This window comes from Hyperolius riggenbachi, chromosome 1, assembly GCF_040937935.1.
Source record: "Hyperolius riggenbachi isolate aHypRig1 chromosome 1, aHypRig1.pri, whole genome shotgun sequence".
Taxonomy (NCBI): Eukaryota; Metazoa; Chordata; class Amphibia; order Anura; family Hyperoliidae; genus Hyperolius; species Hyperolius riggenbachi.
In genome coordinates, this window is record NC_090646.1 from 520,899,911 (window position 1) to 520,915,795 (window position 15,885).

Consider the following 15,885-nt stretch of genomic DNA (forward strand, 5'->3'; position numbering starts at 1 on the left):
TAGATGATTTCCTTGCTTTAAGCAGTGTCTCTGTAACTGTTGAAGAAAATCCAGCCTGTAATAGCTTCCTCCTCTCAATCTCCATGCAGTCAACGACAATTTCTGCAGATGTTGATGCCGCACCTCCCCCTGTGTCAGAAGATCTGCTATCTGTGGCAATTTCCAGTGATCTGCCACCGACATCTTTATCAGTCGTGGAAACCACGGTCTTTTCGGCCAGTAAGGTGTTATTACTATAGCCTCCACTTTCTCCTGCTGTAGCCTGTTGAGGAATCTCAATATAAGCGGAGTCGGGGGAAAAGCATATATCATAGATGCTTTCCACGCTTGGGTCAGAGCATCCACTCCCTCTGACCTCTTGGAGGGAAACCTCGAAAAGAACCTGGGCAACTGGTAATTCACATCCGAGGCGAATAAATCCACCTGTGGCAGACCCCAACGCTGAACCAATGTCTTGAAGATCTCCGTCTTCAACTTCCACTCGTTGTTCAGCACTAGGTTCCTGGATAAGAAATCTGCTTGAGAGTTCTGTGTTCCGGGAATGTAAACCGCTCTCAATGCCACCAGGTTCTTCTCTGCCCACGTCATCAGGGGAGCTACTTCTTTCATCAAAGACCAACTTCTCGTTCCCCCTTGCTTCTGGACATAGGCTACTGCTGCCTTGTTGTCCATCTGAAGACATACAGCTCCTCCTTTCAGAAGATGCGCAAATGCTTGAGTTGCCATAAACGCCGCTCTCAACTCCAGAATATTGGACACCACATTCAGTTGCGGCTGACTCCATAGGCCCTGGGACCAGTAGTCCTTGTAGTGAGCTCCCCAACCTAATCTGCTGGCATCCGAAGTAACCGTGATCCAACAGTGGGGAGATAGTTGGTTGGCTCGTTGAAGGTTCCGGATGTTCATCCACCACAGTAAGGACATCCTGACTCTTGCTGAGATTCTGATGCATTGTGACATTGAATAATGATTCCATTGTTCTAGTAGCAGATTCTGCAAAGGCCTCATGTGCCATCTGCTCCATTTTATCATGAGTATCGCTGATGACATGATTCCCAGAACATGCAGACACCTCCTCGCTGAGACCGATCTCTGCTGGTACAGCCATGTCACCTTCTGTACTAGGTCCTTTGCCTTGGCTTCTGGTAAGGAAACTGTGTTTTCTACCGTATCGAAGACTGCCCCCAAGTACGTCAATCGTCTGGCTGGGCTGAACTGGCTCTTCTTCTCGTTTATCAGCCATCCTAGTTCGGAAAGGAATTTTACCACTCTTTCTGAATCTCTCATAAGGTTTTCTCTGGAACTTGCCATAACTAAAATATCGTCCAGATAGTGATGGATTTTTATTCCCTGCGTCCTTAATTCTGCCACTACTGCCACTAGGACCTTTGTAAAGGTTCTCGGTGAAGTGGAAAGTCCGAAAGGCAGAGAACAGAACTGCAGATGAACATCTCCTATGGAGAACCTCAAAAACTTTTGACAGTGTTGATGTATTGGTATATGGAAGTACGCGTCTTGGAGATCTATGGACATCATCCAATCCCCTGGAGATACCGCCAATATTATTGACTGTAGTGACTCCATCTTGAACTTGGGTATTCTTATTGACCTGTTCAGATACTTTAGATCTATTACTGGTCTGAAGCCACCTGACTTTTTCTGTACTAAAAACAGGGGCGAATAGATACCTTGGAACCTCTCTGAGGCTGGAACTGGTAGTACCACCTTCTCGGCTATCAGACTTTGAACGTATTGCTGTAGAACTTCTCTTTTTGTAAGATCTGACGGTATCCTTGTTGGCGCCCATCTGTCTTTGGGGATCTTCCGGAAGTGCCACTTGTGACCCTTGTTGATGACTGACGTCACCCAGGGATCTTGAATCCTCTCCACCCAGACATTGATAAAATTCCTTAGTCTTGAACCTACTATCAATGACTGGGCGGGCGCACCTTCAAAAAGGTTGCTTCTGTTGTCCCCCAGGTTTGGTTGAGGACTTCAAGGATCTTGCCAGATTAGCTTGTGTACTCCTCCAATTCTTCCTGAAAGATTTTCCTGGCTTGTAGCTTCTTGATTCCGAGAATTTGTTTGAAGCCTGTCTTTTAGGATTGGAAAAGCCCTTTCTAGCTGGTCTATCTTGTGGTAGTAGGCCTGATTTTCCGCCTGTCACCCTTGAGATAGCCTTATCCATCTCCTTTCCGAAAAGTGAAGATCCGTCAAATGGTATCTTGACCCAGTTCTGTTTCGAGTTCATGTCTGCGTTCCAATGTTTCAGCCATAAGGCCCTTTTGGCTGTCACTGAATTCAACATGACTCTCGCTGATGCTCTAAGAGTGTCCATAGCCGCTTCACTAACGAAATCAGCTGAGAGTTTTAGGTCGTCAAGAGCTGAAATAATCTCTCCTGCTTCCACTCCTCTCAAGATAGCCTCTTCCACATTTGATATCCAAACATTCAAAGCTCTACCTACTGAGGTCAGTGCTATAGCTGGTTTGCAGATTTGACCAGACATCAAATAGATTTTCTTTAAATCGTTATCCACTCTCCGATCCAGGATATCTTGAAAGGTCACCGTATTTTCCATGGGAAGGGTAACATGTTTCATCAATCTTGATAGTGAAGCATCTACCACTGGTGGTGATGACAGGAATGGCGCCTCCTCTTCTTTTATAGGATAAAGTTTTGCGAATTTGTTATGTAATGATGTTTTATTCTCCACTTTTCCCCACTCTTCCAGTACAATATTTTTAATTTCCTTCATTAATGGAAATGAACAGGTCTTTTTTGACAAATGTGAATAATACTCTTTGTTCTGAGCCTGTTCCTCCGGCGGGTCATTCCACTCCAGTGCTTCCTTGACTGCCGCCACAAATGGTGCTGTGAGCGCAAAATTAAAGAGGCCTGAAGAAGGTTCTTCTTCTGAAACCTCTGGGTCTGGCTGCTTGTCTGTTACTGGTAACCCAACTTGTGAGGTACTTGGGACTGCCGAAAAAGTAGCCACTTCTTCTCTCACTACTCTTCGGATCACGTCCACTAAATCTTCAGTCTTTGTTTCATTTTCGTGTGCAACGTGACCTAAGCACTGAGCACACAAGGTCTTGCCTTGCAACGCCCTATTAGGGCAAGCCCAGCAGTGACCTTTCCCAGGCATAGATCTTCTCCTTGGAGATCTGGATCTGGACCTAGATCTCGATTGTCGAGAGGAACGATATTGTCGAGAGGATGAGTAACCATAATATGCTCCGGACCCCGAGCGATGACTCTGTGATGATCTTCTATCCCTGTTGTCCGGTGGTGCATGAGGGCTATTAGCTCCTCCTTGACCCGGTGGAATCACGTAAGAGCTGTAAGATATAATTTATATATATATAGCTCAGTGATGTGTTCATAAAGTATTTAAGCTTTTTTTTTTTTTTTTTTTTTTTTTTTTTTTTTTTGTGTCCCTTACCCAGAGGGTCCATGATGCTCGCCAGCCTCAGCAGATGAGTCCACTGCAAACGTGATAACAGACAATCAGAACCAAATTGCATACTTGAAACATTTGCATATAACAACGACTTCTCAATAGTCTCTAACTTACAGGCAGAATCATTAGAAAGGTTTGCCTCATCAACCTTGTCCTCCATATGCAGACTCAGGCACTACAATATATATAACTTCTCCTGACAGCCCCGACAGCAGCACTGATCAGCAGCAAGGTCAGCCTTACACTGAGACATTCTGTCTCGTTTAAATAGGCCGCCTCCCTGCGCCTCCCAACGTGCTGGCGTCACTGGCCGCTTTGTGCCCACATCAAAGATGGCCGCCGCATCCTCCGACCTCTTGATGACCATTTCCGGGCTCGCGCGCATGCGCAGAGGTCACTTCCGCCCGCCGAACACACGAGAGAGGCCGACCTCGCCGCCATTACTCATTCAGGTCGGCCCCTCTCCATCTCCGCTTACCTCGGATAACATCCATCTTCCGCGCAGCTTCTGCGGACATGCTTCACAGCCTTTAGCTGTTGCTGGGCTGGCTTCCCCACTACACCACCAGGTATGTTGGGCTCGACCACGGGCGCATTTAGCTGCCCCCTCGCACAGGAAAGCTTAAACCTGTGGAGACTGGGTAAGGGAGTCATCAGGAAAAGATCCAAAATAGAACATAGAAGAAAAACTCTAAATAGAAAAATGTAACCAAATAGAACAGTCCTATAGTGTCTGAGGACAGCAAGAAGAATGCGTTGGAGGGGTAGGGACCATATATTTATAAGAATTTGATTGGTCCTATAGGGGTTAGAGGGGCGGAGCTAACCCAGCAGTATGCCGACATGGAGGCACCAGGGAAAGTTTACATTGAAGCGCAAACGCTAAGAAAATGCTGCATGTCCTGCACACTCCTGTGGAAGTTGCCCCATCCATTAACATTAGCTGAGCGTTTTGGGAAGACCCTAAATGCTCACAGACGCCCTTGTGGGTTCCAGCCTTTAACCTCTTTGACAGTAGGCAGTTTAAGTGGCTGCATCCACAGGCAGCATTTTTTTAATTAAATGTTTTGGTTTTTTTTTTTTTAATGTTAGCTAGCACTTTCTAGCTAACTATGCTGCTCAAGTCCCCCAGCACCTCTCCGAACCCACCGATCGCCACTAGCAACACTCACCTTTCCCAATTAGCATAATTTGTCACTATGGCGACAATCAGACATGACGTCATTGACATCATGATCTCATGCGCAGTTCCGATCCTCCCCATAGCGAAGCCGGGTGCTGATTGGGAGGCTGCGCCATCGCGGGATCCCTGGGGATGGGGGTGGGTGTATGTATACAGGAGGTGTGTATGTATACAGGAGGTGATCAGAGGGGACCGGAGCGACTTGGGCAACATAGTCAGCTAACAAAGTGCTAGCTTAACAAAATGTAACAAATTTTATTTTAAAAAAATCCTCCCGGGGCAATGCGATCCCCTGCAGCAGCTATCCCGAGCGCAGGGCCGGGCCGACACAGGCTCAGGAGGCTGGAGCCTCGGGGCGGAGCTCACTGCTGTGTGGGAGGGGCGCAAGGAGCAGGTCTGTGTATTGCCTGGCTTGGCTTGCCGCCCACTACCCCCGCTGTGTATGCTGCACTCACCACTTTGCTGGCTGCAGTGCTGGCTGGCTGCTGGGGAAGACGAGCGGAACAGATGAGCTGTATATAATCAGCTTTCTGCTGCTCGCTGTCCCCAGTCTTTCCTGGCTGCGTGTGTATAGAGAGCGCCCCTCCCCTCCTCTCTTCTTCATGTGACACTGACTGAGGGGCGGGGCTGAGCACTGTAACCCGGGCATTTCGATCTACAATGAAGACTGTGGAAGAGAAGAGATAGCTATGCGGGGGAAGGGGGGAGAGACACTGCAGGGAGAGGTATGTTCAGACCATAATATGCACACATGATTCTGCTCTTCTCCAGCCCACACACTGCCTGTGTTCCTGGTGCTTGCATGATAGATCAGTTTCCCTAATGCTGCCTTGTTTGTGCACTACAGGAAACACTCAGCTGAGCTCTCTCTCTCTCTCTCTCTCCTTCCCTGTCCCTGAAGCTGCTGCATGAGTATATCGAGGTTTTAAGATTACAGGAATAACTGCAGCTTTTTAACACCCCAGTAGAGATGGGAAGTTCGGATCTTTTCAATGATCCGGATGATTCGAATCGGATCATTGAAGAGATCCGGATCTTTGATCCGAATTTCGGATCATTTTACTACCGGAAGCATTCGGGGGTGAAATGAACAGCAGGACAGGTCTGTGGACAGGAGAAGGAGAGGGGGGTGGACACACAGAGAAGGGGAGAAGATGGACAGAGGGCAGGGAGTGGACAGAGAAGGGAGGAGGGACGAGCAGAGAGCAGAAATGTTTGCACGTAATACCCACATGCTGAAGTCATATGCTTTACATATATTTCACCTATATGCTCATCTGTACACTTTGAAAGAAAAGGTCGCACAGTGAGACAGTGAGCATTCCCAGAAGATAAGTGCAGCTGTTTAGTGCCCAGTGCAGGAGGATTATATTGCCTTTCAATCACAGTGCCTGCAAAGTTACTGAGCTGTGCTGAGCCAAAAGCTTCCAATGTGATCACTGTGCAGCACTACGAAACAGCCAGCCTATAATGGGCAGCACGTTATAGCCAGTATGTGTGCTCTACACATATCTGGCAGTGGCACCCATGTCCCCTCTCTCTCATCTACCTGTCTCGCTGCAAGGCTGCCTCCCATCCAACAGAGCGATCCCTGCTTCCAGGACCCCGCTGCCCGCTGAGAGGGGGCGTGTCGCTCCTGGCCCCGCCCCTTTTGCGATCCGAATCGTTCATTTTGATGATTCGGATGATCGACTCATAAAATAGATTCGGATCAAAGATCCGAATCGTTCACGATCCGGACAACACTACACCCCAGAGCTGGGCAAAGGAGAGCACAGGGGGGAGTGACTATGTGCTGTGTCAGGTGTGTGATAATGCTGGCTTCTATGTCACCAACTCCCCTGCCCCTCTCCCATTCCCTATCACTCTATTTCTCCGGCATCAGGCTATATTCTGTGGGGGTGTCCTGGGGATAAAAACACACTTACCTGGGGCTTCTATCAGCCCCCTGTAGCAGTAATGTCCCACACCGTCCTCCTCCGATCCACCGTTCTCCCCCGCCGGCTCCAGGCAATTATTCGTCTGACGACAGACGAATAATGCGGGCTCTCGTTCGTGTCAGTGGAAGCTTACTGCGCAGGTGCAGTACAAAGGTTTCTCGTACTGCGCCTGCGCAGTAAGCTTTTGATGATGCCGGCGGAAGCGAGCAGGCGCGCGGCCATTGGCGCCCAGCCGCAGTTGAAAGCGTGCCACGCTGGACTGGAGCCGGCGGCGGAGAATGGCGGATCGGAGGAGGACTGCGTGGGACATTACTGCTACAGGGGGCTGATAGAAGCCCCAGGTAAGTGTCTGTATTTAACCCCAGGACACCACCACAGAACCCCTTTAACCTCCCCCCAAGGACAAAGGAAAACAGAGAAATGCACCCTGTATGTATTTAGAGAGTTTAGCCTGTCTAATTCCCCCTCATCTGTGACTAATCACAAGTTGTAGTTTGATCTCACCCCTGTGCCTCCTGATTGCCATGGCAGATAAGACATATAAGCTCATTTAAAAGCTCAGGATATTAGCAATGTCTGCTTCCATGAAAGCAGGAAGTAGACACACTGCAGATTTATTGCAGGATTTGTATCAGCTGTAACATCGAAAAATTTTTCTTTAAAGGTTATTATACTGTTGCCTATCTTTTAGAGCAGAGAGGAAGTTCAGGTCCGCTTTAAAGTGGCCACTACCGATACAATTTTCCGGACAATCAGTCATCCTAGACCACTAATGACAGCTTGCTGGTATATCTAATTCGATCAAATTGATGGAATCGATCCAAAAAAGTATCAATTCCATTAATCTGAGCAAATTGGATAGCAGCTTTTCTTTCATTAGTGGGTCCGAAAGATCGTTTCTGATCAATGTTATCAAATCAGACGATCAATCATCTGGAGAATTGTATAATTAATGGCCACTTTAAGTATTTATATAGTGATGATGCCCTCCATAGCACTTTGAAGAGTACATAGCAATATTGCTGATTATTCTCAGAGCTTAAACTGTAATCCTACCATAGTTATAGTGTAAAAAGTCTCTACCATATTAATATGTATTTATATAGCACTGACATGTTCTGCAGCACTTTACAGAGTACATAGTCATGTCACTGACTGTCCTCAGAGGAGCTCACACTCTAATCCTACCATAGTCATAGTCTAATGTCCTGCCATATTATTATTATGTATTTATATAGCACTGACATCTCCTGCAGCACATTACAGAGTACATAGTCATGTCACTGACTGTCCTCAGAGAAGCTCACATTCTAATCCTACCATAGCCATTGTCTAATGTCCTACCATGTTATTTATGTATTTATATAGCACCGACATCTTCTGCAGCACATTACAGAGTACATAGTCATGTCACTGACTGGCCTCAGAGGAGCTCACAATCTAATCCTGCCATAACCATAGTCTAATGTCCTACCATATTCACATTATTATGTATTTATATAACATTGACATGTTCTGCAGCACTATACAGAGTACATAGTCACGTCACTGACTGTCCTCAGAGGAGCTCACATTCTAATCCTACCATAGCCATTGTCTAATGTCCTACCATGTTATTTATGTATTTATATAGCACCGACATCTTCTGCAGCACATTACAGAGTACATAGTCATGTCACTGACTGGCCTCAGAGGAGCTCACAATCTAATCCTGCCATAACCATAGTCTAATGTCCTACCATATTCACATTATTATGTATTTATATAACATTGACATGTTCTGCAGCACTATACAGAGTACATAGTCACGTCACTGACTGTCCTCAGAGGAGCTCACAATCTAATCCTACCATAGCCATTGTCTAATGTCCTACCATATTATTATTATGTATTTATATAGCACCGACATCTTCTGCAGCACATTACAGAGTACATAGTCATGTCACTGACTGTCCTCAGAGGAGCTCACATTCTAATCCTACCATAGCCATTGTCTAATGTCCTACCATGTTATTTATGTATTTATATAGCACCGACATCTTCTGCAGCACATTACAGAGTACATAGTCATGTCACTGACTGGCCTCAGAGGAGCTCACAATCTAATCCTGCCATAACCATAGTCTAATGTCCTACCATATTCACATTATTATGTATTTATATAACATTGACATGTTCTGCAGCACTATACAGAATACATATTCATGTCACTGACTGTCCCCAGAGGAGCTCACAATCTAATCCTACCATAGTGTAATGTGTCCTACCATATTATGTATTTATATAACACTGACATCTTCTGCAGCAGTACTGTATACAGAGTATATAGTCATGTCACTGACTGTCCTCAGAGGAGCTTACAATCTAATCCTACCATAGTCATAGTCTAATATCCTACCATGTTATTATTATGTATTTCTATAGCACTGACATCTCCTGTGTTGGATTCAATGTGTTTGATCTTTGTAAGCTTACTGCTCACTCAGTCATCAGAGAGCTGCACATGCGCAGTAAGCTTACGGAGCAGGGGGGGGGGGGCGCACTTGGGCAGCTCAGCCTCTGTTGATTGTGGACCTTGTCCCAGCCCTGCCCGAGCGTAGGTCGGGCTTACCGCCAGGAAGGTTAAAGATAAACATTTCTTTGTTAAAGCAGATAGAAATCCTGCAGTAAATCTAGTGTATCTACTTCCTGCTTTCATGGGATCAGACATAACTGTTAACCTGTGCTTTTAAATTATCCATCTACCGTGGCAGTCAGCTGAAAGATCAAATTACAACTTGTTATTTATCACAGATGAGGGGGAATTAGACAGGCTAAACTCTCTAAATACTTACAGGGTGCATTTGTTTCCCTTTCGTCCTGTGCCAGAGTTCAGTTCCATTTTAGCAGTCAGAAACAAATTATGTTTATTAGAATTTAGAATTCTAAAAGCTACACTTTTGTCACCGGTGAGATTTCAGCATTATGATAGCAGGTCACATTACTGAGCCAGAGCTTTCTTCCTGCAACACCGTGGTTTCTCTCTAGCACGCAAACAGACACTGGAATGCGTTCGTTTATGTCACTGTACAGCACGGTGCAGTCAGGAGTTCACGTTCATCTTCCTGTACAGCTGCCCCAGCATTCACCCTTCGGTCAGGAGTTGAAGTTCGTCCGCGCGGTTTTCGTGTCCAATTAACAAGCCCATGCAGATCCACTCTTCAGAAAGTTGTTTGCAAAAAAACAAAAAACAAAGAATGCTTTTGGCATTGCATAACACACCCTCCTGTAATTCCATTTCAGTTTGTGCTTGCCACATGACAGAGCACTTTACGCAACAAGTAGTACTGTCTGTGCTAAACCAGCAGCATTACCTGCACTCGGATCTGCGCAGAGTATCAGCCCTTCCCTGCAAAACAAGAGCCCTGAGGCGCTTTAGTGGAACAACAAATATCACATGACTGGTTTCAGGTAGACAACTAACCTGGTTAAAGTGCACATCTGGTTTAGGATTGGGCGCAGGGATTGCAGCAGCAGAGAACCTGCTGACCTGGACCCCCAGCGGCACTGAGGAGACCTTGCTGCAGAGACTTCCTAGGGCGGCCCGGAGCATGGCGACACAGCGCACTGCTAGCAACTTGCTCAGAGAGATCGCGATGCAGCTGCTCCGAAACACAATTCCCAACCACAGGGAGGCAACTTCTATAGGCTGCGGCTGCTTTAGTACGCTGTCCGTCCAGCCCTCCTGTCACTCAGACCAAGCACTTCCTGCTGACCAATCACGCTGAAGGCACGATCCTGTTATCCAGTAACAGGATGGGGAGGAATGACCCCACCCCCTCCACATCTCACACTGCTGTATTGTAGTGATGGGAAGCCCGGCTCTTTTCAATGAATCGATTCATTCGATTCAACTCATTAAAAAGAACCGGATCATGAACCGATTCATTTGATTAATTTCACTGGGGAGTGTGTGGCTAGCAGTAGCTAGATGCTAGTCACTCCCCTTCCCCTGCTAATTGGCCCAGACATCTATTAGGGTCCGTTCACATCTAGAAGCACAAAACGCAGGAGGTTGCGGGAGTGATTTTCCCGTGATTAACGTGTAAAAATCGACTGGACACTGTGGCGGTTTTGGAGCGATCGCGATTAGCGGTGCTAAACGCGAAATCACCGGCAAACCGCTGCATGTAACATGTTTGCGGTGAGAACACTGCCATGATGTGTTACATGTTTTAGCGGTTTTTACAAAACTGCTAGCGGTTTGCTTTGAGCGGGAATCGCGTGATTCCCGCTCAAGTGAGAACAGGCCCTTATTCCTCCTCCTGGCTCCTTCTCCTTCAGCTTTGTGTGTGGGCCCTTTTCCACTAGCTGCGGTTTTGCCCAAAAAAATGCAAAACGCACGCCTTTGCTGATTCTTAGGCCATATTGACATCAAACGCGTATGGCCATGCGTTTGAAATGCAACGTGTACAAATGCACGCCATCTGCGTTTCTATGCGTTGCGTGGCTGATCCTATTCACTGAAAGTGAATGGGTCAGTCACCACAGGCGTCCGCACATATGGCAAAAATGGGTGCCTGCCTCCCCCTGGCCGCCCGCTGCCCCCCCCCCCCCTGGCCGCTGCTCCCCCCCCCCTCCTCTAGCCGCGTCAGACCTTGATCAGGCGGCGACTAATAGTGCCGGCGCTAGGACCTAGCACACCGCACTGATATGTGGAAGTGACATCACTTCCGCATATAGAGAGTGGTGTGTCCGTGCGCCCGCTCTTATTGGTCGGGTCGCCCACGCTGATCGAGGTCTGACACGCTGCTGGCTGCAAGGTGGGTGCAGCGGCGGTGGCTAGAGGGGGGCTCCTGTCACTCACTACCATTGGGGATCCCTGTCACTCACTACCTAAACGGGGGTCCCTGTCACTCACTACCATTGGGGGTCCCTGTCACTCACTACCTAAACGGGGGTCCCTGTCACTCACTACCTAAACGGGGTCCCCTTCACTCACTACCATTGGGGGTCCGTCACTCGCTACCTAAACGGGGGTCCCTGTCACTCACTACCTAAATGGGGGTCCCTGTCACTCACTACCTAAATGGGGGGTCCCTGTCACTCACTACCTAAATGGGGGTCCCTGTCACTCACTACCTAACTGGGGTCCCTGTCACTCACTACCTAAACGGGGGTCCCTGTCACTCACTACCTAAATGGGGGTCCCTGTCACTTCCTAACCTGGGGGACGCCCATCACTAACCTGGGGGGTCCCTGTCACTTTCTAACCTGGGGGACGCCTATTACTAACCTGGGGGACGCCTGTCACTTCCTAACCTGGGGGGTCCCTGTCACATCCTAACCTGGGGGACGCCTGTCACTTCCTAACCTGGGGAGTCCCTGGCACTTCCTAACCTGGGGGACGCCTGTCACTACCTAAACTGGGGGGCTCCTGGTGCTACCTAAACTGGGGGGACACCTGTCACTACCTAAACTATTCAGGCCAGCCAGCCCATCATCACCACCAGCCAACCAGCCCAGAATCACTGTCAAAAAGGCCACAGCATCACCCTCAGTCAGGCCAGCATTTACTTCAACTAGCCAAGCACAGCCCAGCATCACCGTCAGCCAGGTCACAGCATCACCGCCAGCCAACCCAGCCACAGCATCACCACCAGCCAGCCCGGCCACAGCATCACTGCCAGCCAGCCCGGCCACAGCATCATCGCAAGGCCTTTCAGCCCACACATCATCCTTAATCCAGCCAAAAACAGTATTGCCAGGCACAGCAGCCTGTAGAGGAGAATTGAGAAGCCAGGTGAGAGGTGTCTACCATATTAAGGGGGCATTCTGCCTATTTATGTGAAATGCTGTCTATTTATGTGCCTCATGACTGCTGAATTTGTGTTGGTGGGGGCCTCCTGGTTTGTTGGGGGCCTCATGATTGCTGAATTTGTCTAGTTGGGGGCCTCAAGATTGCTGAATTTGTCTTGTTGGGGGCATAATGATTGCTAAATGTGTCTTGTTTGGGGCCTCATGATTTGTTCGGGACCTCATGATTGCTGAATTTGTCTTGTTGGGGGTCACATGTTTGCTAACTGCGAGACTATGGGAAAAGCTGAATCTTCATCATGAGACAATAGTATTAAACCTACTTTTTTAGCTTTTTAAAACAGAAATTAAAACTGGGAGATACTAAAAAAAGAATACATTTTTCAGGAGTAGGATGGATGAAATTATTGGTTATCTTCACAGTTTATTTTCAACTTGGATTTTCCATAATGTTCATGTATGAGTTAAAACGTTTCTATTTAGTTTAAATTGCTGTTGCCACTTTGCGATAGATAAGTGACTTTTGGGTTGCAGTTTGGGCACTCGGCCTCCAAAAGGTTCGCCACCGCTGTCCTAATCTAATGTCCCACACTGCTAAATTCATGTAAATTTGTCTTCACCCATGGCCACCCCCACATTCTGCTCCATGGCCACACCCATTTTTGGTCCATGGCCACACCCATTTTTCAGCGCAGTACGTCGGCCTGACGTCATTGCCAGGGACCGAGAGGCAGCGGCGGCAAATGGCTCACAGCAGAACTGCGGCAAGGGACATGCTGGGAGCTTGGGGCTGCATGAAGCCACGGGTAAGTAGCCCTTATTTTACTTGCCAATGCCTGATCACTCCTTTAAAGAGACTCTGAAGTCTCCTGAAAACTATCTTTTTATTTAAAAAATGTGCTTAACATCTTTGCCCTAACTAAACCGCCGCATTCCCACTGCTGAAATCTATCTAAATCCCCCCAAACTCACCCTCCGTCTCCCCTGCAAAATCCACGACTTTCTTGGTCTGCCTCCATGCCCTGTCTATCAGCGGCGGATCTCCGCCTCTCCCCCGCCCCTCTTAGTGAAGGAAGAGAGGGGCGAGGGAGAGGTGGTGATCCGGGCTGATAGACGCGCTGAGAGGCAGAGCTGTGGCTCTGCCTCTCACGGAAGCGCTGCCCGGATTGCCCTCCGGGGAGTTAGGGAGGATTTAGTTAGTGTACAGCGGCAGGAATGCGGCAGTGTAGGTAGGGTAAAGATGTTAAGCACATTTTTTAAATAAAAAGATTGTTTTCAGGAGACTTCAGAGTCTGTTGTGCAGCCTGTTTAAAATAATAATCCTGGGTGGCCTTTTCCACTGCTGCGTTCTGATTTTCAACAAAATGCAAATGCATGTCTGTGTGATTATGATGCGTTTTGCGTTTCAATGTAAAGTATAGGAACGCATGAAAAATGCTTTGCGTTTTGTATTGGTTTAACCGCTAGTATTTATTTTCAAAAATCAAGACACTTGCCAATCAGAAAAATGCAAACACATAAAAAAACCACATCAAAATTGGTCAAAAACAGGAGCGCATAAAAAAACGCACAAAAAATGCACATCAAAATTGGTTTTGAAGTGGAAAAGGACCCTGTGCAGCTGCAGTTCCTGAATCATCCACTGAAGTGATTCGGTTCAGTGTGATGAGTCGGATCACTCGACTCACAGGAAAGAACCGGTTCAAATGAACCAATCACTCATGAACAGGACGTCACTACTGTATTGGCTCCTCATTCTCACCTCTGAACAGGCTTATGCAGTGGTGAGGATCTGCTTACTAAGTTATTTTAGAGAGTTTCTGTTTCCTAGCCGCCATGACGCTGCTATTTACTTATCTAATCTATAAGCTGGTAGAATTCATTTTATCTGAAAGCATTCATAGCCAGAAGTAAAGCTCTCCCTGAATGTGATAATGTCTTCACATTTCGGTAGCCATGAAGCTAGATTCACAGTGGTCAGATGCATTGCAGAATAATTCTGCATGTCAACTTACTAACCATACAATTCTATGGGGACCACTGTGTATCCAGCCCTAATGTAAACATTCCATTGTGAAGCAAGTAAGTGGGACGCAATTATTATTATTATTATTGATTTATAAAGCGCCAACATATATCGTGGCGCTGTACAAAGTAAGAAACAAACATGGGGAACATAATACAGACAATGGTGTACACTAATATACAAGATACATAATTAGTGACAAAATACAAAAATGATACAGCATACAGAATACAAAATGCAGAAGTGGTAATGACAGTGATAAAAGTAACATGATGAATAAAATGTATAATGATTTCCAAGACACAAAAGGGGAGAGAGCCCTGCCCTTGCAAGCTTACAATCTAAAGGGAATGGGGGGAAACAAGAGGAGGGGTAGTATACGATAAAATATATAAAGGCAGTGTGTTTTAGGATACCCAGTAGGAGTGCAATTTGGTCTTAGGACAAAGGGAAGTGGCCTAGGGTAGCGCATATGCTTGTCGGAACAAATACGTTTTTAGAGAGCTTTTAAAAGTAACAAAGGTTGGCGATTGACGGATGTGTTATCAATGTTCTTGATCATGTCTAGTGGCTATAACTGGAAATTTGGGTGTGGGCCCCATAACATAACGAGCGCCAGGAGCGCCTGCTGTACAGACTTAGTGGGGATTGGGGGGGGGGGCACTTAGAGTTATGCTGGGGATACACGGTACGTTTCTGTACCGTGTATCGACCAGCTGATCCGACAAGCTGATAAAATTCAGCTGGTCCGATCAAGCCACTCGACCCGCGCCCGCTCGATCCCCGCCGGCGGACAATGGCAGGGAATCGAGCGCTGATAAGGAAGTGCCGGCAGGGACGAGCGGTAATCGATCCGCTCGAATGAGCGGGGACGCGGCTGGGGACGATCCGGCGGCTAATCGAGCCGGTCGACCCGTCTATTCCCAGCATTAGGCATCGGTTGGCGGGGAGGTTAAGTTAGGGTTAGGCACAGATAGAGAGAGGATTTGGGGAGTCAGTTAGAGTTAGGCACCGATAGAGGGAGGATTCAATGGAGAATGGGGTCAGGTTAGGTGACAGTAACATATCAGAAAAAAATTGCAGATGTTTAACTATCATAATTACATGGAGCGTATTAATAGAATAGTGATTTTACTAGCAATTCTCTCCTGCACCTAAATTGCAGTAGCACCCTTTTTATATGTATGCATTTGATTTGAATATGGAAGCTATCATATGTATTTCCTTTTAAACAATACCAGTTGCCTGGCAGCCCTGCTGATCTGTTTGGCTGAAGTACTGTCTGCATCACACCAGAAACAAGCATGCAAATAATCTTGTCAAATCTGACAATAATGTCAGAAACACCTGATCTGCTGCATGGTTGTTCAGGTTCTATTGCCAAAAGTATTAAGGCTCATACACACATCAGACTATAGTCTTTGGAAAATGAAAAATCACAGACCAATCTTACCCCTTCCATGTAGTATGAGAGCCA

The 15,885-nt window shown here is 47.0% G+C and overlaps 1 protein-coding gene and 1 long non-coding RNA gene across 4 annotated transcripts in view; one reads left to right on the forward strand and one right to left on the reverse strand.

The window, feature by feature from the left end:
• The window catches only part of ALDH2 (aldehyde dehydrogenase 2 family member), an 87,712-nt gene extending 77,423 nt beyond the window's left edge, over positions 1-10,289 (reverse strand). The window contains exon 1 of the mRNA XM_068245544.1: positions 10,050-10,289. Within this exon, the coding sequence (XP_068101645.1) occupies positions 10,050-10,178 (129 nt within the window). The 5' untranslated portion in view covers positions 10,179-10,289. The remainder of the gene's footprint in view (positions 1-10,049) is intronic.
• The window catches only part of LOC137524970 (uncharacterized), a 362,158-nt gene that overhangs the window by 278,090 nt on the left and 68,183 nt on the right, over positions 1-15,885 (forward strand). The gene's annotated exons all lie outside the window — the stretch shown is intronic.